This window comes from Eublepharis macularius, chromosome 5 (assembly GCF_028583425.1).
Source record: "Eublepharis macularius isolate TG4126 chromosome 5, MPM_Emac_v1.0, whole genome shotgun sequence".
Classification (NCBI taxonomy): Eukaryota; Metazoa; Chordata; class Lepidosauria; order Squamata; family Eublepharidae; genus Eublepharis; species Eublepharis macularius.
Genome location: NC_072794.1, coordinates 133,853,806 through 133,877,927, shown reverse-complemented (window position 1 = coordinate 133,877,927; position 24,122 = coordinate 133,853,806). Strand labels below are relative to the sequence as shown.

The 24,122-nt window shown below is 45.5% G+C and overlaps 1 protein-coding gene across 1 annotated transcript; it reads left to right on the top strand.

Moving 5' to 3' along the window:
• The first annotated feature begins 2,598 nt into the window (after positions 1-2,598).
• E2F1 (E2F transcription factor 1) lies at positions 2,599-23,624 on the top strand. Its single transcript, XM_054981782.1, has 7 exons — positions 2,599-3,408; positions 10,478-10,568; positions 11,318-11,537; positions 14,268-14,420; positions 15,354-15,468; positions 17,353-17,551; positions 18,791-23,624. The coding sequence occupies exons 1-7, from the start codon at positions 3,181-3,183 to the stop codon at positions 19,039-19,041; spliced, it is 1,257 nt and encodes a 418-aa protein (XP_054837757.1). The 5' UTR covers positions 2,599-3,180; the 3' UTR covers positions 19,042-23,624.
• The last annotated feature ends 498 nt before the right edge of the window (positions 23,625-24,122 follow it).

The following is a 24,122-nucleotide window of genomic DNA, read 5'->3' as shown; positions in this document are numbered from 1 at the left end:
TGCTGGCTAACCCCTCTCATAATCTACCTAAGTTCATGCTCAGTCATATAGAATCAGCATTGCTGGCACACTGCCATCCAAAGAAGGAGATCCTCCTACCTCCTGAGAAAGCCTGTTCCACGGAGGAACTGTTCTTACTTCCTGATGTTCAGATGAAAACTCTTTTAGTTTAATTTTAAGTAGTTGGTTCTGGTTCTACCCTCTGAAGCAACAGAAAACAACTCCACTACATCCTTTATATGACACCTCTTCAAATATTTGAAGATGGCTATCACATCACTAGAGATCACATTGCAATTTTATGATGGCTCATGGAACATACCAGGGAATTTTAGAAGAAAAGCTGAGAAGTTTGGGATTTTTTAATTTAGAAAAGAGACAGCTAAGGGATGGGGCATGAAAGAGGTTTATAAAATGATGCATAGGATAGAGAGGGTGGACAGAGAGAACTTTTTCCCCTCTCCCATAATACTAGAACTCGAGCACATCCAATGAAACTGATGGGCAGTAGATTCAGGACATACAAAAGGAAATACTTATTTACACAATGAATGATTAAGAAGGGGAATTCACTGCCAGAGGATGTAGTGATGGCCACACGCATAGGGGATTAGGCAGAGTCATGGAGGATAGGTCTGTCAGTGGCTACTAGCCATGGAGACTAAAGGGAATCTGTACATTCAAAGGCAGACATGCTCTGAATATAAGTGCCAGGAGGCAACTTCAGGGGAAGGCCTCAGCCTCTATGCCTGTTGATGGCCCTTCATAGCAACTGGTTGACCACTGTGTGAGACAGGATGCTGGACTCGATGGACAGCTGGCCTGACCTAGCAGGAGTCTTCTTATGGTTTCATTTAAAGAACCTAGGTGTTTAACTACTACCCTTACACCTATCCTATTTTTGCAAGGTTGAGCACAGATTCCCTTGCAGGAGAAGTATGAGGCAAAGTAGGAGTTGAGCAGTTCCACTTTTCTCTATCACCTGTTAAAATTCCAATTTCCTCTCCCCACAGCAGACCTACCACTTCCGTGTTCTTTTTCTTGCTCCAAATTTAACCAAATAACACTTTTTTATGTTGCATCTCTTGCTAACCTAAACTCATACTGAGCTTTAGCCTTTCAAACACTCTCCCTACAAGTATTAGCTATTTGTTTGTATCCACCCTTGCCATTTACTAAATGCATCCTTTCTGTTACCATAAGTAATCACCGTTACTTTCTATGCATCTGAAATTAAGAAGAAGTTCCATGTGAAAGTATAGTTTGAAGTTGTATGCAGCATTTTTCATTTTGAAAATTAAGGATATAATCAACTTCAAACTTACTTGGAAGAAAGTTCCATTTAACAAAACAGGACTTTGCTACTAAGCAAATATGCAGAGGAGCGATTGCTATGGACGGGGCTAAGGCGACAAGCAGCCAGGCACCTGTCTATTATGCCTGAATCCAGCGAGCTGAGAATCCCATCCCCCCCAAAGTATTTGAATTCATCTTTAAGGTTGACCTTGAAAGAATTTGGAAGCCAGTTTCCTCCTGAAGGGGGCGTGACATGTATAAAGTCCCAGGTTCAATTTCCCACATATCCAGTTAAAAGGATCAGATAGTGACTTGAAGACCTTGGCTGAAATCCTAGAGAGCTGCTGCCAGACACAGCAGACAATGCTGACCTTGACAAATTGTCTGATTCAGTATAATGTAGTATAATGCACGACTAAAATATGAACAAATGGAAAGCAACTGTGTAGATTTACTTTGGATATGGTCCTACTCACTAGTTTATAATGTGTCAGTCTTAGAATTGCTTATGCTCTGTTCAGCATTTCTTCAACTCTGTATTGGATTGTTTGCTGGTTCCAAGTCTTTGCACATTTGCATGTATTACATTGTTTATTGAAATGCCCTTACAATTGACTTTACTGACTGACTCACCCTATGTAATTTGCCTTAAGTCTCAGTGAGAAAGTCAGACTATATATAACGGAAATAACTACCTATTCAGGAGCAAGTCCCACTGACCCAAGGGGAACTTGCTTCCGAGTTAACGTATGCTGGACTTTGCTGCTTCTGCTGAAACCAAGGAAAAAAGAATTCGAAAGGAAACCATCAAACGATACGTTTGGAAAGAAAGCTCAGGACAGAAATGGGGACACGGCAGCCAAATCCGGGAAAGCTGCCAAAGACACTCCAACCAGCCCTTCCTCTCCTAGAACACGGCACGAACACGTCCCTCAGCTGCTGCCACAATCCAGCCTTTCCGGACCATAATAACTTCCCCTCTCCCACATGCCCAGCCGCTACGTCTCTCAGCTCTGCTCCGATTGGCCAGGCATCGTTCTCCCTTCCGCGATCTAAGCCGTTGTCATTGGGCGGCTGTCATAACGTTCCTTCCGTCACCACGGCGCTCGGCAGCCGCCCGATCGGAGCCAACGGCAAAGCGGCGTGATGTATCAATCCGAAAGCGGCAGCCAATGAGGCGGCGGCTCTCCCTCGGAGCCGAATGTTGATGCGGCGGAGCTGGCCAATGGGAGCGGCGATGTCCTGCTCGTGCGGCTTTCGCGGCAAAAAGGATTTGGCGCGCAAACGTGTGCGGGGCCGGGACCAGCTGGGAACAATAACAGTGTCGGCGCTGAGCGCGGAGCGCATTCGGCTTCGCGGCCCCCGTGGGAAAATTCCGGCAGGAGACGCGCAAGCCCGGCCTGGGGAACAAGGAGCGAGCTCGGTGGAGCCGGGCTAGGCAGCTAGGAAGTCGGCGCTGCCCTGGAGAGCGTGGGCGGAAGGGAGCCTGCTGTGTGCCACAGTGTGTAGCCCCTGCCCTCCCCTCCACCCGGCGACCGGAGCCACCCACGGCGGCCGATGCCCTGCGAAGCAACCGCGGCCCCCTTCGTTCCTGGCCTCTTTCCGCACAAGGCCCTGGCTGGCTGCAACTCGGCGGGACTCCGTTTCCCGGGCCTCGGCGCTTAGGGAGAATGGGGCGTGTTCCTGGTTCCCAGCCCCTGCCATCCGGAGCCGTCCTCCAGCCCGGCGCCCAGGACATTGGGGCTGGCCCGCTGAGGCGGCTCTGATCCCCGGGACGGAAAGCCGTGACTCCCTGCGGTGTGGCGGAGGGGGTCCCGAGGTCAGGGGCTCCCCGGCCCACTCTCGTCCAAGCTCCTGGGCATGTGAACCACGGCGCCTCGGACCATGTCTCTGGAGGGCCTGGGAGTGACCCAGAATGTGACCGACCTGGAGGCCCTCCTGCGGGGAGCGGAGGCCATCCATGTCATGGACCAGCAGATCGTGATCATTTCCACCCCCGACCAGCTCCCCGCGCCCGAGGGCGAGAACGACACCGAAGTGCTGCTCTTCGCCACGCCACAGCCCGCCCGCTTGGAGGCGGCCACGCGGAGGCCTGCTTTGGAACGGCCGCCGGTAATCTCGCCCGTTTTCTCTGCTCTCGATGTAATAGGAAGCCAGAAGCCCGGCCAGTAACGACATGTGCTTCCCAGAGCCGCGTGTGCTTAGCTCATGCATACGATGTTATATGGACGGCTGCAGAGAAGGCATGCTTTAATGCTAGACAAATGAGGCAGGCAGGTTTTGCTTAGAACTAACTCGCGCCCGGCTCCATAATAGCTTGAGCTGCATGCAGGAAGGCAGGGGAATAACAGGCCTAGATATCGAGATTCTCGAGAGCAGTAAAAATTAGGGCAGTGTTTAGATGTTTCATTCGGCATAAAAGGCACAATTTCCAGCCTCCGGCAGACATGAACTACTCTTTTGCTAACAAGGAAAGAAACGGTCAGCTGCCTAGGCCTGCCCTCTTCCTCCCCTCCCCCTTTCAGAGGATACTCAGCTTCTTAACTCTGCTTAAAATGACTATCTGGCATTGCAGAAATGTAGTTAATAATGCGAGTTGGGGTGGTTCATTTCCTGGCTTTCTAAGGCCCAAAGATATAGGCCTATAAGGGCAAGCTAAGACCTGATACAGATGTTTAAAATCCCGTGTAGCTTTGCAAAGGCTCCCTCTTCTAATGCCAGTAATTACAGGGGAGATGTGGGGAGAGTTTTCAAAGCTATGACTCGAACAATGCCTCTTGTACGTGGCATATGTAACAGGAAGGGCAAAGAGAGTGCTCACAAACACATGCGAAGAAATCATTAACTAGCTAGAAAGTGGATTCTTCAAAACATGGCATTGTGGACCTGAATCCTGCAAGTCTCTCCTGCTTGGTCTGGATGGTTATAATTCACAAAGGTTGTTGACTTGTCATGGGCCTCTCTCCTTTCAAAGCAGGAGTCTGTTAATGAAGCCGCTTAACTTCCTGTCACAGGATGTTAAGGCCCGGAGTCCTGTGCAGTTTGTTCTTAACAAAGGCAAATGTTTTGGTTGTGTGTTGAATTGCTGTCTCTAGAGATACGTACTCCAGGGTATGCAATGCCTAGTCTAGTATAGAAAGAAAAGAAAAGATCTGTGGAAGGGAAAGCCAGAGGTGATGCATGTATTTACATAAAGGGAAGTAAATGGCAATGTAACTCTGATTTCAGTTGCATCCTGCTTACCTTCTTTAAGTGAGAGAAAAGGCAAAGACTGTTACATCCTGTTGTTGTTATGGGGTGGATATCATGTATACAAATTCATAGAAATTAGTGCTTAAGGTAGTTTCTGGTTAACTGCTTTGACACTGACTAGCAGTGTTATACCTATGTATGCTTTGTTGGTGCAGCATGAGAGAGAGAAGCTTGAACCCTGCAATGAAAAGGTAGAATTTAGGAATTATCTGTGCTGAGTGTTACATACTGCTATGTTGTTTCTTGTACTAATAAATAAGAAAAGTCTACCATTACACTTTAGGATGGTACTGAATGTTGTTAAGTGGTTGGGTTGCAAACCAGCACTCTGCTGGTTCAAATCTGACTACTGCTGTAAGCTCTGCAGGTGGCTTTGGGTCGCCATTCCTCTCAGCCCCAGCTGTAATGGTTAAGAGCGCGGGACTCTAGTCTGGAGAACCTGGTTTGATTCCCCATTCCCCCATCTGAAGCCAGCTGGGTGACCTTGGGCTAGTCACAGCTCTCTGGAGCTCTCTCAGCCCCACCCACCTCACAAGGTGTTTTGTTGTGGGGATAATGATAACATACTTTGTAAACTGCTCTGAGTGGGCATTAAGTTGACCTGAAGGGCGGTATATAAATTGAATGTTCTTATTATTATTTGTTCACTGTTCTGTGTGGGGTACTAATCTGTTTGGAAGAGCAGTATATAAACACAGTTGTTTTGAGCACAATGATGATGATGTGTGAATGTTTGAGAGACGTGCAATTAAACTTCTTTGGGATGCTGATCAGTGATGTGCCCTCCCATGGGTTCTCAAGGGTTCCCATGTGCTGAATTGTCAATTTTGCCCGCTACTCTCAGTACTTTTGAGAGTTACTGTTGGGACAGCACCCCCCAGTTAGAATGTCTAAAGTGTATATTGACGAGGGAGGGGTGTCTGTCTTTGGTTGTGAGGTCTTCTGTAAAATCTGAATTTATTCCTGCTTTTGAAAACATGGATTTGCTCTTGCAATTTACCTTCCTTTGGGCTGTGGATACAGGGAACACAGGTTGATAATGCAAGTGAAGAACGGGATCCAGCTCAACATTTCTGCTGACAGAAGGGAGGGTGATTTTCAGTGATTTCCCCCCCCCCTACAGTAGACCACCAACTCCCCTCCTATGCTGCTCCTGAGCATACCCTGTCCCCCAAGACCAGCATTATGGGGACATTTTTGGTGGGGTGAGGATGACAAAGAAATCCCACTCCACTGATAGCAACTTCTGTCTACAGAGATTTTATGAGAGATCCAACCCAAAGTTCTTACCTAAAGACCTGAACATGAATTAGCATCCTTGTCCTATGTATATTTACTTGGATTGTAAGTTCTGCTAACTAACTTCAGGGTATGTATGCATAGGATTGCAACTTTTAGGTACTCTTGAATGCAGTTCTAAATTGTTTTGGTACCTACAAGACTAATGCTATATTGTGTACTTGCCCATTCCTAGCCGTTTCCGTTCAGGTTTGTGCAGAGCAAGGTTGTTACATTCATCTCCTGGCAGAAACCCCCTATCTTTTGCCAGCTGCATGAGAGTTAGCCATTTCACATGCACAGCTTTTTTTTGTCTCTGAATCCCAGCATCTTTTGAATTTCTGCCTACCAAAAAAGCCTGTTGAAGGAGCAAACGTGGCAACCCTAGTATAGAGAATTGATCTTTGTCTGCATTCCTGATTCTGAGAATAGAACTGTAAGTAGTTTTCTTCAAATAGGGGTCCCTTTCGCCTGCCTTCTCATCTAAAATAATTGACTGAAGATTAAGCAAGTGGTTTTAGATACTTAAGTGACTGTCTGTCATCTGTAATGAGACAAGGAATGATGATTGTCCTTTGCTGTATCGTATGGGTTCTTCCTCCCACCTGTTGGCCATTATTTGGTGATGGCTAATGCAAAGGTTTCAGTAGACCAGTGTGACCATCCTAGTTGCTCTTCCTCAGGAAGCAGGCCAAGGGAGGTGATGCTCGCAAAGCTTTCTGTTCGTTGACATTCTCTTCCCACAGAGGCCTCTTCTGCTGAGGGGCCTGCAGTGGGCAGCTGCTTTACAGTTGATGCTTTGTTTTAACTGTAGGGTCTGCTGTTTGGGTTGGGAATCTGTAATGAGCTTTCACTTTGTGTTGTCTCATCGGGGCGCAATGTCTTGCTGCCCCACCCTGTTCGCATTGCTGCATGCAAGCTGTGTGCTGGTTTGAAGGCATGACTTGTGATGATGCGTGGAGGATCCTTGTGGCTCAGGACCTGATCTGCTCAAATCTCATACAAGGAATCTGTCATTTAGAGAGGAAAGGAGGGAGCTTTTGAAAAGGTCTTGTTCAGTATCAGATATGTAATGATATTTCAAGTTCCTGGGAACAAACTTTTAAGATTTTGGGAAATTTGAGTATGTTCAAGAAAAATGTTCAAGATGTTTAAGATGCCATTTTTAAATTCCTAGGCTCCTCAGTAAATAGATGCCTAGAATTTTTGTCCCCCTTTGCTGTGGCACTGCTGTTGAGACCTGTATGAATTCTGACTTGTAAATGGCTTGACCGATGCTGAGGTTCTGTTCTCCCCTTTGTTCTTGATATGGCCCAGCAGGATAAGATATTGGGGTGACCAGCTCATGTGGCAGATGAGCTGTCAAATATGCATTTAATCCTATTGATGGGTCAGATTCCACCTGAATCTTTACTATGAGAAGGGATTGTGGTGAAACGGAGTTCCGGAACCTCTTCAAAATGGTCACATGGCTGGTGGCCCCGCCCCCTGATCTCCAGACAGAGGGGAGTTTAGATTGCCCTCTGCACCACCGAGCAGCATGGAGGGCAATCTAAACTCCCCTCTGTCTGGAGATCAGGGGGCGGGGCCACCAGCCATGTGACCATTTTCTCTGAGGGCAACCCACTGAATCCCACCACCTCTTTTCCCAGGAAAAAAGCCCTGACTATGAGGGATGTGGTGTGGCAGTTTCCTGTGTAAATGAGAGGTCAATGGGAACCTGGCCTATGATGACCAACTCAAGTCGCTTATCCAGAGTTAGGGATGTGCATCTTATGTTTGTTAGGAGACAAATCCTTATTTATTCCTGCAGTTGTATATAGGATTGCAGTATGATGCTCAAGGAATTGCGCCCATCTTATTAGGTTGTTTTCACAAGAGACTCCTGAATTGCTGTTTTGGATTTCCCTTGTTAGTCAGTTACAGTGGTTCCGCTCATGCTGTGCATGGCTAGATGTTAGCATTTTTGTGCTCATAGACATAACACACACTGTCCTCTAGGAAGGGAGAGGCTGGGTATGACATTTTTGTGTGGCAAACAGGACTTTTGGCAACTGAATGTGCCTCTGTTGATAGGAACAGGAAAGGAAACACACTCAGACCACATCATTCACACTAAATAGCAATATTTCTAGAGACTGAATTAAAATGATTGTCTTGTGCATTGCATGCTGCGTTAATCATATTCAGTAGTTTCTGACTCTAACCCTAACTGCATTAATAATAAAAAGGCATTCTTGGCATCCCTTGTGAAAGTACGTCTGCTGTGCAGATTCAAACTGGTTTAATTACCATGACTTTTTATCCAGGCCCCTATAAATTCTGGTTTTACAAAGGGGCTAAGAGTTTCCACTTTCAGCTGCCTTCTCACTTCCCTTTACTCTGGGCAGGGCCCGCATTTAGGCTCTCATTCACACATAACCCTTAGTTGAGTTTCTTCATGTGTTCCAGGGTCTCCCAAAGTTCCTCCCTGGTGGGCCAGTGAAAATGCATTTCCTTCTGTAAAATTTTCTTTTTTTTCTCTTCCTGTCCCCCATCTGAGCATACTCTCTGCCACCACTTCTTGCTGACCACAGAGAAGACAGCCTGCTTCCTTTTCTGAGCAGCGGGAGCAGTGGATCTGTTCTAGCAACTTTTATAATGGGGAAAAGGGTTTCCAAGTGAGATCTGCCACCGCTGCTGCTTAGTTGTGTAGGTGAATCAGTTTATCAGCATAACTGTTCATATATTGAGAGTCTCAGACTTTCCTTGTAGGCAAGACAGGAAGCTGAAGTTTGATTCCCATTGCTCACCTCCCCTGAAAGGAGATGACAACATATAAGTCTGGATCCAATGAGCTTTTCTACTGGTGAAAAGGGAAGGGGGGATTGCCTTTGATCACCCCAAAAAGCTCTATTGGGAATCGGGAGAGCTCCACGGGCAACAACCTTGTGGGATGGAGGCTGTAATCAGAAATGTGTGGCGGAATTTTTTCAGATGCTTTTTTTTCCATGGAAAAATTTTCATCCCGTATGTTAATATAGTCTATCTTTAGTTGTTAGGACTGCTGTACTGCAAAGCAATCATTTTAGATGGACTAAATGGAGGATATGAAGCATGGACAAACCCCAGAGGTTGTATGTGGTGTATTTGCTTTCTTTTGCAGACATTATTTAAATATTTAAATAATTTATTTAAACTTGAATTGGGAAATTTATCTGCTTCAAAGTTTCCTGGAAAACTCACATCAATAGCTGGTTCTGTGCTATAAAATGGAGAGGCAAAGAGCACAGAACTACTCATTTAACTACTCTTGGGAAACAATTGCATCTCTTTTTTTCATGTAAGGCGATTCTTGGCAAACATTGGTATTATGCCTTTCAGAGCAGATAGGTGTTTGTGCTGTGCCTAGTATTTATGAGGCACAATATAAATAATGCAAATAATAGTTTATCTTTAAAGCATTAAGCTGTCAAGTCTGGCATGACAATCATCTTGTCTGTTGCAAGCAGTTGGATATTCTTTCCTCTCTCTAGAAGCAAAGATGCCTCCAGTGTGCCCAGGCCACTCCAGGCTAAAGTTTGCCAACTGCCATATGTCATGGTGGGAGCAAGATCATGTCCATGTTGCATGCGCTGATTACCTCCAAAAATGGTTTAGGGTTCGGTTGAAGCTATAGTGACCCAGGAGAAGCCCTGCTTGATGGAGAGCAGTAAGGCTGGGTGTTTGATGAGTCTTCAAAAAATTGACCAGTTATTAGTCAAGTACTCATATTTAGATCAACTAAAAAGATAATTGAACAGGCTTGATACTTATGCTCCTTTCAAAAACAAATTAGTTTGCTGCTGCTGTTAATTGGTTAAGTTGTCTGAGACGTGTTACATTAAAATATTTTATTATATATATTTTATTATATATAAATTATACCTTAGGTTCTGCTTTGCAGTGGTAAAAATTAGCTTCCTAAAAGTGAAGCTGTAATAAATTATGCCCTACTTATTATTATGTGACTAATTCACTCTTATGCAGAGGCAGGCAATGACAAATTGTCTCTGTCCATCTTTTTCCCATGAAAACCCTATGTGGCCACTATAAGTCAGCTCTGCCTTGACAGCATTTTACACACAAAGTTCACTATTTGGGCAGCTTTTGCCATGCTGCTAGGTTTGCTCTGATTGCAGCAAGGCAAAATTTTTCCATTGTGATGGATATCCAATGTAGTTCCTCCTCAAACTTCTGTCTGTGTTCATTTATTGCTTAATGTTATTGACTGGGGATGGGGGGAACAAGCATAGGACTCTAGAATCACTTAATATTTCCCAGATCATAGTGCCTGAAGACCAGACAAGGAACAGCGTGGCCTGTTGGTTCCTTCATACTGGATTACCCAGCTTGGTCTCATCTTGGGTTTCCTGTTGAAACTTCCAACCTACCCACTCCCTCTACTGGTTGATTTCTGGTCTTGTCTGTAGTCTTTTTCCAAAGATGACATCAAGTTGTTTCAGCAGTGCCTCATCAGCTCTTGCAGCTGGAGAAATTGGCGCTCTAGCCCATGAAAGCTTATGTCACAGTAGCTTTGTTAGTCTTGTATCATAAACTAGTTTGTTTCCCTATAGAGCTGAAATCAAGTGGTTGCTCTCTTAACTACCTTTTAAAATCTCTTCTTTTCTAGGTAAAACGGAAACTGAATTTGGAAACTGACCACCAGTATATTTCAGAGAGTGTCCAAGCAACCCGAGGAAAAGCGAAAAATCCTGTTAAAGGTGCTGTTGCCCATTAGGGAGCTAGAGCTCTTCAGCCCGTTCCAGAGCACTTTAAAGTCATGAATGAAGTAACTTCTTCTCCCAGTGACTAAGCAGAGCAGGATTCCCTGTTGACTAAACCATCTGAGATTAGAAGCATCAAGTATTCTGGGCGTTTGAGGGGAAGAAATGGACTTGAAGGTTTTCAGAGTTGATACACATCTTGAACTTAATGGGTACAGAACTGAGATTCACAGCTGCAAGAATATGCTCCGGCTTCATGTTGGGCATCATTCAAGTATAGCAGCTACTCATAAAGTGGCTTATGTAGCAGTTCATTGATGGACTACCAGCTTCTACCACTGGATGGGCATCTCTACCAGTTGTCGCTTTCTTGGGGCTGTATGTATTCTGTGATCACATGGCTTAGTCCTTGGTATTTTTTTTTGTTTAAAAAATTATGATGGTACCAAAGCTTGTGTTGGGCACAGAATTTTCAGTGTCCTGAGAATCTGGGCTTTCTGCATGTTTCTAGCCTTACAGAGTTGTTTAAGTAGACTGGAAATTGAGTGGGCAGTGACTAGTGATATTTTAGTGGGTGTGGCTTGCAGCCATTGACTTGGATTCTGCAAAGATTGCATAGTTTCTGCTTTCTCTTCCACTTACAGGCAAAAGCAGTATATAAAGTACATAAAAACTATGTCGAATAAGCTGGATTCCAGCATCTGGATATTTTTTTCCATTGTAACTTAGTCCTCATTGATCCATAGGGCTGAAGTCTCCTGGAGAGAAATCCCGCTATGAAACTTCTTTGAATCTGACTACCAAACGATTCTTGGAGCTGCTGAGCCAATCGCCTGATGGTGTTGTAGATCTTAACTGGGCTGCAGAGGTGCTCAAGGTGCAGAAGAGGCGGATCTATGACATCACCAATGTCCTGGAAGGCATCCAGCTTATCACCAAGAAGTCCAAGAACCATATCCAGTGGCTGTAAGTAGGTGGTCACCTCTCCCGTGCCCAGGTGTTTAGTTATTCCTGTGACAGCAAGTATTTGGCTGTCCCAGTAAGAGAGCACTTTTTTGTGACCTGCTGTTGGCCTCAGAAAGTAACTTTTTTCTATTTGTAGCAAGTGATTTGTATGGTTATCCTTCTGGAATTTGTTGCCTTTATTCAAACTCTATAGAAGAAAGGCGTAGATTGTGGTAATAAGGGAACAATTGGTTGGCACAGAGAAGATGATGAGAGCGTTGACCATACTGGACTTAATGCCACTTCTCTTGCTTCAAAACAATGTTTCTCCAACTGGGTTGGGGACCCACGGGGATCCAGGAGGGTATTCCGAGGGTCCATATGTCCTTCATCAGGACAGAGGGTAAGCTTTTCTTGTATCCATCTGGCTATTGTGAAACAGAACCTTCTCTGTTTTCTAAGGAATGAGGGCAGAACCTCTGCCACAGGGGAAGGGACCAGAATGGGCTCTTCCTCAGAAGGTGAGATCTCATACAGTTGCCACTGCCTACAATCACGTAGCTTCCAGTCCACCTCAGACACTAGCCAGGAAACAAAATGATTGGTTGCAGGGAGCTAATAGCTCAGCCCTTGGAACTCTGATTTGTAGAGTGGTACCAAAGAGGTGCAGCTGTCATAGTTACTGCAAAGTATTGGTGGGGGCCGGGTGGGGGGGCGGGAGGTACAGAGCATTCTGCATTTATAGACATGAAGAATCCATGATACTTTTTAGTTGAATACTAGAAGTTCAAGTTCTGTGTGGTGTTGGTCTTTTTCATTTCCTTATGACCAACTCTGAAACTTTTTCTGAACCCTTTGTTCAGCCTGACCTCTGTCAAGAAGATGTGAATTGATATGGAAGTTTCTGGCTGTCTCTGGTGCAAAGTCCTTTCCAATTAAAGGATGAGATTGATTAGAATTTGGGTCAGGGCCTTTTGCACTGTGGCCCTATAGAATCAACTACCCTCTGAGACCTAACTTGGTAGGCAAGAAAGAGATGTTGCTTTTAGCGTAGCTGATACGGGTCTTGTCTTGTTTTGAAAACACAAAAAGGTGGAAGCCCCCATGGGGCTTGCTGCACACTCATTGAAAAGAAGCTGGGTGGGGTATGCCAGAGATGGAGGAGGGGAGGGTATGGAGGGTTTGTAAAACAATGTGTCCCGATGCAGACTCACACTGGCGGCAGGCAAGGGAAAACTCCCAAGTTGTCCGAGCAGGGCAGCACCTAGTTCCAAGGTTCAGGCACCAATTGGGCACACTCACGGCTTCAAGTCCAAAGGAGGATTCCAGAAACACATCCACAGGAACAGGCCAAGGTCAGGGACAAGAGAATCAGTTCCAAACACAGCAGCAAGGTCCGTAGTAAGCGGACTCATTGCTTCCACGCAGCCACTCCCTCTTTGGCTGCTTTTAACCCTCACAGTGCTCAGCTGCCTGTGCTACAGCAAGCACCTGCCGGCTGTCTCAGTCCTGCTCCTGCGAGCACTCATCATCACTAACGATGCTGGGCCGGTGCTGTGCCGCTAGCCTGGCACTGCGCCTTCTGGCTTGGAGGGCTCTTCTAGCCCTCCTCTGGCAGTGCTCCCGAGGCTCTGGTGATGAAGGGGGAGAGCTGGCCGGCACGTGGCTTTCTGTTGCCAGCCCAGGGCTGGGAAGCTGAGGAACCGATGTGCTGGGACCTGGCTGTGGATCAATATCTGAGCCTTCAGGGCCTGCCTTCTCCTGCAGTGCCTCTGCCACTGGCTGTGGATCTGGGTCAGGTTCACCAGCTGCCTCTTCCTCAGAAGAGTCCTCTGAGTCTCTCTGCTCCGCTGGGCCAGGTTGGTCCATGACACAATGAATCAAATGGGGAGTCCTTTTCCCAGCTCCCACACATACAACTGGTTTACTACCTCTGAACCTGATGTAGGTGTTTGCCTGTCACGGCCAGTTGATGTTGATAGATCTATCTTCCATGAATCTAAGTTTTTCTTGGAGATCCTCCCAAAACTTTATCATAGGGAGGGGCAGAGCCACTGTCTCTGGCTACTAGAGCTCTTGCTTACTGCACATCCTCTTTATACATGTTGCTGAAACCTCATCAACCTTTACAAGCACGTTTCCAAGTCTGTCTTCAGTCTTAAGCTTGCTATGGCAGAGCAGAAAAATAACTTTGCTCTTTGGTTATTATTATCTATGTGTGCTTCTGATGTAATGTAAAGCATTCCTCTGTCCTAAATAGGACTCTGCTATGAATCTTTCCGATGTTAGATCCTTGTTGTGAATAGCTCACAGAAGTATTTCTGTACACAACTGCTAATGTAGCAAGTGGCCTTGACTCCTTGGGACATACTGTGGATATGAGGAAAAGATCTTGAAAGTGTGAGAAGAGAGCGATTGCTTTGTTGGGAGAGGCTCCTAGCAGCACTACTGGGATTCCTGCAGCACTTTTGCCTCCATGGTTGCCAAATGGCCATTACTTCCCCACTGGTGTTTTCTGTACTCCAGTTGCATGGCTTGCCTGTCTGGTTTGGGGATGTTGCCTGGAATTGCAGCATCTTGTGCACTGTGGGAGTGGGGCATTCATCCACCCAGTGTTGGGTTGAAGCTTGACTGTGGGAAAACAAGCATGTAGAGTGCACTTGGGTCTGTCAGGGTGACAGCAGGCATTTGGGTTTTTTTCCCTTTTGTCAAGGAAGAGATCACTCCCTTTGGGGTCCTCTTGTTTCTTAGGGGCAACCGGTCTGCTGTGGGGAGCACCAGCCAGAGCCAGGGGTTGGTGAAAGAACTCCAGGATCTTCAGGCTGCAGAACAACAAATGGACAACCTCATCCAGATGTGCACCACCCAGTTCAGGCTCCTTACTGAGGACCCCGATAACAAGCAATATCCTTCTCTTGGAAGATGGAGGGAGGATTGGGTGGTTTGAGCAGCTCAGAAGATGCAGAGCAGCATGAGCAGAGAGGAGCAGAGTCCCAGGTTCCAACGAGGTAGTTGCACTCCTGACATTCCAGCACTGGGTGTTGGTGTTTTAATTTCTACTTCCCCACCCTGTGAGCTAGTGGAAAATACCTACCTGGCTGCTAGTTTAGGCTTTGTATTGTGGGTCTGAGAGGGTGGAGGTGAATCAGTCAGACATTGCTCAGTGATTTATTTGATTTTTATTTGTGCCTGGCAGCCCTATAGCTGAGCTGCTTGGGCTGTATAATAAAATCTAGATTCTTCCCCCTCCTCCTCCCCAGTGTGGTAGATGGTCTGCCTGAAATGTGTGCTTGAGAGTGTTGGGAGGCATTGTTCCCCAGGCTTGTCACATTTTTTAATTGTTCAGAATTGCTCCCAGAAAGGCTGTGGAATAGAAAATCCTATCCCTTGCCAAAAGTGTTTGTGCTCCAAAAAGCTGTTCAATTAACAAGAAATTTGGTTGGGGCAGAGGATGGCACTTGTACAGAAGCATTCTGACACTGAAACGATCCTCAGGAAATCACCTGGATGCATCCTATTGAATGCTGTTTGGAAGGAAGAAGAAAGTCATTTGCTCATTGTTACAATGAATTTTCTCTGTGCGGCAGGTTGTGTGTGAGGAGGTGTGTGCGCGCGCATGCATGCATGCAGTGTCACATTAACCTTTCCTCTTCCCCCTCTGTGCTTAGTATTCATGCATATCTGTGTCTTCCATGCTCAGTCGAGCAGTGAAGTTGCTGTTCCCCAACATGGAGTGATTTGGCTCTTATAAACTTCGTATGTATGTAATATTGTAACTTGGTGGGTCTTGGTGAATAGCCTGTGATCCTTTTCCTGGCAAAACTTGACTGAGCACACCTCAGCTTATGTGACTTGCCAAGATCTGCGCAGCATTGCAGACCCCTCTGAGCAGCTGGTGATGGTGATCAAAGCCCCCCAGGAGACACAGATGCAAGTCTCTGACCCAGCAGAGGTAATTTTTCCTGATTTCCTGAATTGCAGTGGCCACTCAAGGCTGTTATGCTCAGATTGCCCCTCGTGGGTCCCATATCCTGCTGCTGTTCTGGCTTCTAGACATGAGTGATGGCTGATCCTGTTGTAGTAAAATATCCATCTAGCTGGTCTTGAATTCTTGGTGTGGTGAGGATATCCAGATGTCACAATGCCTGATAGGGTTAGAAAGGAGTCAGTAAGTATCTAATCCAGCTTCTCCATTCTAAACCAGAGTTCTTTTTCATACTTACATCCATTTTGCACATTGCCTTTATGCAGAAAGCTCCCGAGACAATTTAATCAAAGCCAGGTAGTTCATATAAATTGGACAGAAGTCTGGTTGCATCTTAAACACTAACAACATTCATTCCAGCAAGATCCAGAGGAGTTGGCCGTGTTAATCTTCAGTAGCAAAATAGAAAAGAGTCCAGTAGCACCTTTAAGACCAACCAACTTTACTGTAGCATAAGCTTTCGAGAACCACAGTTCTCTTTGTTAGATGCATCTCGTCTCATTCGTCTCATCTGACGAAGAGAACTGTGGTTCTCGAAAGCTTATGCTACAGTAAAGTTGGTTGGTCTTAAAGGTGCTCCTGGACTCTTTTCTATTCCAGCAAGAGCGTACATGAGTCAGAGCTCACTTCTTCAGGTGCTGTTGGAGGATCTTCTTTATAGTATCTGAAGAAGTGAGTTCTAATTGAAGAAAGCTTGTGCTGGAATAAATGAGTTTAGTCTTTAAGGTGCCCCTGGACTTCTGTTTATTTTGCTACAACCGACTTAACACTTGCTGCCCTTCTGGAATTATCATACAAACGAGAGTCTCACTACATACATACTTAGGGCTGCTACCCAACTTGACAGCCTGGAAATAGAATGACTCTGTAGATAATGAGCAATGAATGAGAATCCACCTGTTCTGCAAGCCTTCTTAGATGAAAATTATGGTCTTCTGGTCCAGATTTAACTCCCTGCCTCCAGTCTACTGAAGGCAGTTGGAGAGCAAAGAGAAGAGACGGTGCACTGAACATTGGCACTGGTGTAGTCGATGCTGCCCATCTTGGAACCATTGCATGTAAAGAAATTGACTGCCTGTTAGTTACTTCAGAGAGCCAAGGATGGGCCACAGAATTAGAGTTGTGCAGCCCTATTGTTAACCCAACAGTCCAAACCTGTGTTGTAGTCAGATCCAAGACTTGCAAACACCTTGGAAGATCTTGCAGCTCTTTGCCAAAGGAAGCTAGGTTGCTGCACAGAGGGGCTGCCCCGCTCTCGTTCTGCCCTATTTGCTATGTTGGTGGTCTGAATTGGAAATTTCCATCCGGTTTCTTGCCTGGTAAGTTCTTGTGTTATGTGCTCTGGAGAGTTACAGGACCAGGAAAGCCACAACCTCCATCTGTCAGCTTCTCATGGACTGACTTGCAGGATCCTGGCCACAGACTCTTGGAAGCAGAGAGCAGAGCAAACGGTCTGATTTGCAGTCAGCCAACAAACCAAGCTAAGGAAAAACGCTGCGCAGGACATTATAATATGTTCCCTTTGCAACGCTAGCATTGGGTTTCATTTACTCACAAGAAATGATCACATTTCTCTTGAATGTTCAAAGTTCTATTGAACAGAATTTCCCAAAACATTTTAAGCATAAGTTGCTCTTTTGGAGGAAACTCTAGAGAAAATAAGCAGCATGAGAAAGTTCTTGAGTTTTCTAAATGCCGTCTCAAAACCTGATTAGCTTCTCGTCACTGGGGGAGGGATACTTATGGGGGGTACAGAAGTAAGTGCACTAGCACCCTTGTTGTTACTGAAACCAGAGTATAAACCTTGGTCTGGGTCCCATTAAGTATTGCTTACCTCTTAACTTCTCCTAGGCTTTCCAGATTGCTGTGAAAAGCACTCAGGGCCCCATTGATGTGTTCCTTTGCCCAGAAGAGAGCTCCGGGGTCTCCAGCCCCACCAAAAGCCCATGGAAAGCGGCTGCTGAAGAAACTTCCCTGGAGTCTTCTCAAGCCTCTGTGCTTCTACACCCCTCCCAGGATATGAAGCTGCCCTTGCTGAGTGGAGACCAAGGTAGGTAGAGGGGAAGAGGACAGTCGTGACTCGTGCCTGATGTGTGTTTGGTTGCCTGGGTGAATGAAGATTGTCACCCCTTGTAGACGTTGCCAAGACAGTTTTTACTGTTGTTTTCTAGTTGCAAGGGAAATAACAGCACAGTGGGCTGTGGCTGTACACCTTAGTGGCACAAAAGAAGTGAGAAGCTACCACAGTATTTCTCTAGAGAGTTTATTGTGGCTACTTGCACTCTTTCAGGCTTTGTTAATGGAGAAAAAGGTTAACCAGCATAGATGAAGTTAAGTCTAGTCCAGTTTTCCTTGAAAAGCATGGAGCGAATCTGCAGGGGTATCTACCATGCTGTTTCAGTTATCGAACTTGACAACAGAGAACCGTTCTGGGTTATTTTTAGGATATAGAGCTAGAGGTAAACCATAAAGTTGCCACCATTTCAGGGTTGTCCCTTTTGCTCATTTGTTTTGTCCACCTCCAGTGGACAGAGTTGCAAGACTTCCGAAGTATAAACTTCTGCTATAATGGGGTGGGGGTGGGACGGGACTGCACGCTTTCAGTTTTCAGTGCTTCTTTTCTTAACCATTTCCCCTAGGAGCAGGATTTCATGAAACATTTTAGGCTGCAGTGGAGGGATGAAGCCCTGTTCTGCCAATAGAGGTGCTAGTTATCAGAGATTTACTGCAAGATCCCAGCTATAGCCTTGCTAGCTTTTCCTGAAGCAATGGTAGACTGGAAGGGAAAAAATAGCCTCATGTCCCAACATGCCCAGGCCCCTTCCCCCCGAAGGAGGAGGAGTCAGCCTGCCCTGTGGCTTTGCCAGGCCCTATGCCCAGCTCACCCTGGCTGGAAGCCACCTTCCATGGGCAAGTATGGCTCTTCTTCCCTGGGCCACGTTGAGGGAGCAGGGGGGGGGAGGCCATTAACCTATGTTCTACAGATTACTAAAATGTATCAGGGGTGAAAGTCAACTTAAATATCTTACTGGGACTGTCTCTTGAAGGGGGGGGGGCTCAAAGCAGAAGATGGGAAGTAACTCTTTGGCCAGTTTATTGCTGGCATACCACCTGATGTTCACCTGTGGGCTTATTTGCAAGGCAAAAGGATGGGGCTGGAACATCTTGGATCGTGCGGCTTCTGTAGAGGGGACAGCTGGGGATAACCACTTTGGCAGAACAACATTGTGAGTCATAACTGCGTGAATAGGCAGTCAGTTGCCCATTGCCTCTTTTTCTCTTTTGACAGAGCCCCTGTTGCCTGGGGACAGTTCAGTGCCCCTGAAGTGCTCAACAGATGATGTGACTCTCTCACCCCTGGCCTCAGTCGATGCGTTGCTGGAACAGGGCAAGGATGACTTCTCCAGCTTCCTGCCTACTGAATTCATTGCCCTCTCACCACCCCAGACCCAGGACTACCATTTTGGGCTGGAGGAGGGTGAAGGCATCAGTGAACTTTTTGACTGTGACTTTGGAGACTTCACTTCTTTGGATTTCTGAGCGTCTTCAGGGTTGGGGGTGCTCAGCTGACCCTGCCCTGTGTTATGAAGCATCCTCTGGAGCTGACACCTGAATGTAAATGCAAGACCAGCTGAGGCATTCTTGGCCTGTGTGCTGTGGAGCAGAGTTCAGGGAAGGAAGAAGAGAGAGACTGGAATCCAGGGTGGCGACGGAATGGTGGAAGTTGGTGGCTGCCTCTAAGTAGCCATCACACCATGACGGAGAAAGGCAGCTGGCAATATGAAGCTGATTGCTGCTGTGAAAGTAGCTGGCTTCTTGTCCGTGACCTCAGGGGGCAAATATACACTACTGTGCCGAAGCCAGTAGCTGTAGAAATGATAGTCCAGACCGGTAGAGGGTGGAGTCATTTTTTATTCTGTGGTGCCATGTTTTGATGCAGTCAGAGTAGTCCCAGTAGAGTTGCTGGCCTAGCAACAATGCCACCTATCTTATTGTTGCCAAACCCCTCCTTTCGCTGAATTTTCGCCTCTGTGGCTGTAGATCAGCCCCCTGAGTCAGCTGCTTATCTCCTCCTCCCCGCCCCACCTTAGTATGAGTTGTTTCCCCTCCTTCATTGGGGGCTTTGCTTCTGAGAACACGTGGTCCGTCCCTCGCTTGCAAGGCCAGCGGTGTATATATTAGGTATGGTTGTGAGAGGACAGTTTTCTGCCAGGAGTGAGGAAGGAATGGTACTCTGGCTAACAGATTGGGATTGGTTACAAAATAAAAATCTCTGTGCTGAGAAAAAGAAGCCAAGTGTGTGGGGCAGGGTGGGGCGGTGTTGAAGGAACCTTTTGGTGGTAGGGAGAGCCCAAGCTGTTTAAGCTAACTAAAGAAAACAGTAATCAGATATGCTAACAGGATTTTTTTACCTTCATCTTGAAAAGGAACAAAGATGAATAAAAGAGATCCTAAAATGGCAGCCCTTGAGGGGCAGGGGAAGCTGCTGCTCGGTATTAGAGCAAGAGACTCCTGTTTCTTGCAAGTTTTATTCATTCTAAAGCTTTAAGGATTGTTCTGTATAGCTTTATTTATTTTAGGTTTTCCCCCCCTCTCGTTCCCTTCTTGAAAGGCATCTGATTTTGTTTAAATTATTTCTGGATGGAATGTGTGCGTTTCTGTGGGTGGGGGCATGCTTAGAAGTAATTGGCCCAGTGGCCAGTGCATTTTAACTGTCCTGATCTCTGAGGCTGGCAGAGAAGATATGACATTGTTTGGGAATGGGGCTAGGGAATGGAAAATGGCAAGGAGCATTTTTTTCTGGCAAGAGAGCCAGTGTGTCATGGTGGTGCTCTCCATGAAGGTAAGGGACCGCCTTTTTTTGGCTCCTGCTCATATTATATGGTATGGAGCAATGAAAGTCTTGGTATTCTGGGACTGCCTTCCCTATAAAGTAAAGGCAAAAATGTTGACGTCCAGCTTTATGCTGTCCCATGTGCTAAGCACTGAGGGATAGTCAGATGTCATAAATTCATATTATTTATTTTTATTTATGTATCTCCACCCAGTGCTCCTAGAAGGTAAGGAAAGTATCTGTGGAGGAAGGCCGCATGAAGTGGAGCTAGGCATATCCAGGTGTGTGGAATGAGGCCATATTGTATCCTGTTAGAATAGCTAACCTAGCTATTAAGAATGGAAAGCTGAACTTAGGAAGTTGGTAGGTAGTTGGTTTATTGTAGTTTAGCTATTAAGTCTGAGAAGCGATTGCTGGGTGTCCTGTCTATGTGATGAAGACTGTTGAGTTGAAGTGATATTTATTGATAGTAAAATGAACGGCAGGTTTGATTAATAGAGGGAAAAATGGGGAAATGTTAAGGAGAGAGAGAGCTTGGCAAATAAAGCTGTGGAAGGCATGGCTCTATTCTTGGCTTACCCGTTTTGCTAAGAAGCTTTTTATGAGGAGACACCAAGGATGAATGGGGCTTTACCATTACCTTAAAAATGTAAATATTGTCAGGTGGGTACAGTCTTGTACCTAGTGTATGGGCAGCACAGCAAGAGGTGCTGTTCCTTGGGTGCCTTCCTGTCAGAATTACTACCTATTTCAGTTACTAAAACTCACCAAAGTGTGTTGCTCCTTTGAAGGAGCTTCTCTTGCTTTACAAAAAAGGTAGTTGTGACTGTGAGTGTGAAACTTTAGAACCCTACAGGTTGTACTGGGAAGGGGGGAGGGATAAGTCATCAACGCTGACAGATTCATGGAACAGCCTAATCTATTCGGCCTAGTTTTGTGAGGAGAAAGAAGCTTTGTAGGCCTGGTAGTGTAAGATGACAGAATTAGATGCCTGTTACTTGTTAAGGTATTGGTTCTGAGACATTGTGAACAGCATGGAAATGTCTTGGGTGAATGGGAAAATGGGAATAAAGCCCCTAACTGGCCTACTGTTATTGTCCAATACAGCACTATTTCTTGGCTCAAATGTGATTGGCCAGCTGATGGTTGTGTAGAAGTGAAGGTACATTAGAGTCCCTACAGCATGGTATCTTGTCCCCGGGATTGAGACCCTTGCAGTAAAGCCAAAGCAACTGATGGCCAAGAATCATCGTCCTGTAGTGAGGCTCTGTAGTCATGGCATAAGGAGGTGAATACCCGTCTCAGTTCTCAATATAGCATATTGCAAGTTGAGCAGCTGCAACTGGTCTTTTACTTGAAGCAACTATTAAGGGCTGTATTCTTTCTCTATGCTACTTTTTGGTTGGTTGGTGAAATGTACTCTGTTCCTTTGTGACTTTATCCTAGTTGGGCCTTCCTTTTCTGTTTCTGAAAACATGCAGGGGAAGTTCTTGATCATGTACATTTGAGTTAACTTCTATCTTCTGTGTACAAGACTGCTTGTCCTTTCTGGGTTCTTGCCTCATGAATGCAGGCACCTTCTTGGAAATGCAGTTTTAGGTCCCATAATTGTTACGGAAGCGGGAACTCTTTCATCAGGAATAGAGTTGCAGACTTCTAATGGTTCAAAATGTACTTTTTATAATGAATGATTTTTATTGAATTATCCTGTAAGGTTATCAGTTTTGTGGAGAGGAGGTACTCAGTAAGGCACTGCAAAGTGTGGTTCATGAAACTGAAAAAGAGCATAACCAGTATACAGAGAGGAAGGGTTTGCCAGGGTTTCAGGAAACTTTCAAGTTTTGCTCCCTGTCAGGGATGGGGTGGTGAGTGCCTGGCAAGCCACAACACTTGACAGGGATGTTGCTTTCAGCTTCGTGTGACACAAGTTCTGCAGGCCTGCGCTATTGTTTCCTCTATCCCTTTTTACATAACTATGGTAAATAATTGTGCTGCTGTTTCTCCTGGATTGTACAGGGGAGCCATTCTTTTCTTAATCTTTCTCTTTTGTATCAAAAAGCTGCTGCAGCCTTCATCTTCTCCATCCCACCACAGGCAACAGTAGGTAGGTTTTTTTTGTTTTGTTTTGGTCCAGGTTATTTCCTGCTTCTCTCATCCATCTTGTCTATTTTTATATAAGCACTCCTCTGCAGAAACATGGGGAAGGGGGAATTCTATTTGTGATCTTACCTGTCTATCAAGTTCTCCAGACACCACTGGGCTAAGAATATCCTTCATGCCAGGTAATAGCAGGTTGTTCTCTGGTTATTCAGTTTAAGATTTTTGTATTCCAAGGGACAAATCCAGAAATGCATAAGGCCAACTAGGACAAAGATATAAAGGAGCATTGTGTCACAGGTACTTATGGGATGTGGCTGTTTTTCATGCAAGTAGGGCTTGGATGTAGAGAAACCAAATTCGAAGTGTTCTGTGGAAGGCCTTCTGCTGTTGGGATGACCAGAGCTTACAAGGAGATGACAAGGAGAAGATTCACCAAATACTCTACTGATAAAATAAATTTTGGTATAACCTTGTAATAGGGGTGCTCATGAATCCAGAGGCCTGACATGAGAAAAAGCTCAATGTATTTTATTCCAGGTGTCCTGGGTATGAGTATTGCTGTCCAGATGCAACTACAGAAAATTATTCTGACATCAACCAAAATCTTGGGGGAAGGAAGGGTAGGACAATAGGAGCAGGTTATTTTGCTCCTTTTCAAACTCAGATTGGAGGGACCATTAGAATCACACATAATATGATAGTTTTGAAATGCCTTGACATCTTCTGGTTCAAAAAACAAAACTTGGATTCATATGCTGCTCCCTTCTTCAATAGGACTTTGTTATTATTTGCAGAAAGAATTATGAACACACTCAGGCTGGAATTGGCTCTTGTCGTGTTCTTTTATTAAAATTGAAAGCACAGTATAGAAAAGAGGGTCTCTTCTTTTTCCCTAGCAAGAGAGAGTATGACCTGATATGATTGCTTTAAGGATAAGAGAAAGTGGAATCAATGAATTTTGTATTTGGGGAAGAGATGGTGTTGGATGGAGGTTGGCAAAGGCTTCTGGGATCTTGGGATGGTGGTTCTGGAGGATTGCACATTTCTGTACATGCCCAGCTGGGAATTCTGGGTCCATTTGGCAGCCAGGCAGCTCAATGCAATGCAATACTGCTGCAAATCCCAGTGCCTAAACACTGAGGGGTGATGCACTTCTGTGTACCTTTTTATAACAAGACTTGTTCATGATTCGTGCTTTTAATTTTAATAAAAATTTCTACTTAATTTCGTTTTTTGCTTTGTAACTTTCTGTCTTAAAATGCAGACTAGCCTTGTCAGAACTTGCAAACAACCAAAAAATTGACAATTTTATATAATGTAGATATGCATATATTTACCTAGTTTCATAATTAATACTACCCATGGGGTAGACTAAAATGGGCACTCAGAGAGCACATAGCCTTGTCCCAAGAAGTCCTGCCAAGCCTCTGCCTCCTGAGATTTTCACTTGGTTCGCCCCATACCCTTTCATCCTACAGTATATCACAACCTTAAGGCCTAAATCAACTACCACCCAAATCTGAAGTTTTTGAAGTCCTGCAGTTATCATTTACTGTGAAATGAATCCTACTGGATTCACTGGGATGTCACTGACTGCATTGTAAGAGTTTCATCGTGAGGTATATTCACAGTATAAGCAGAGCTGGGTAAAAGAGCCCCGTGGCACAGAGTGGTAAGCGGCAGTCCC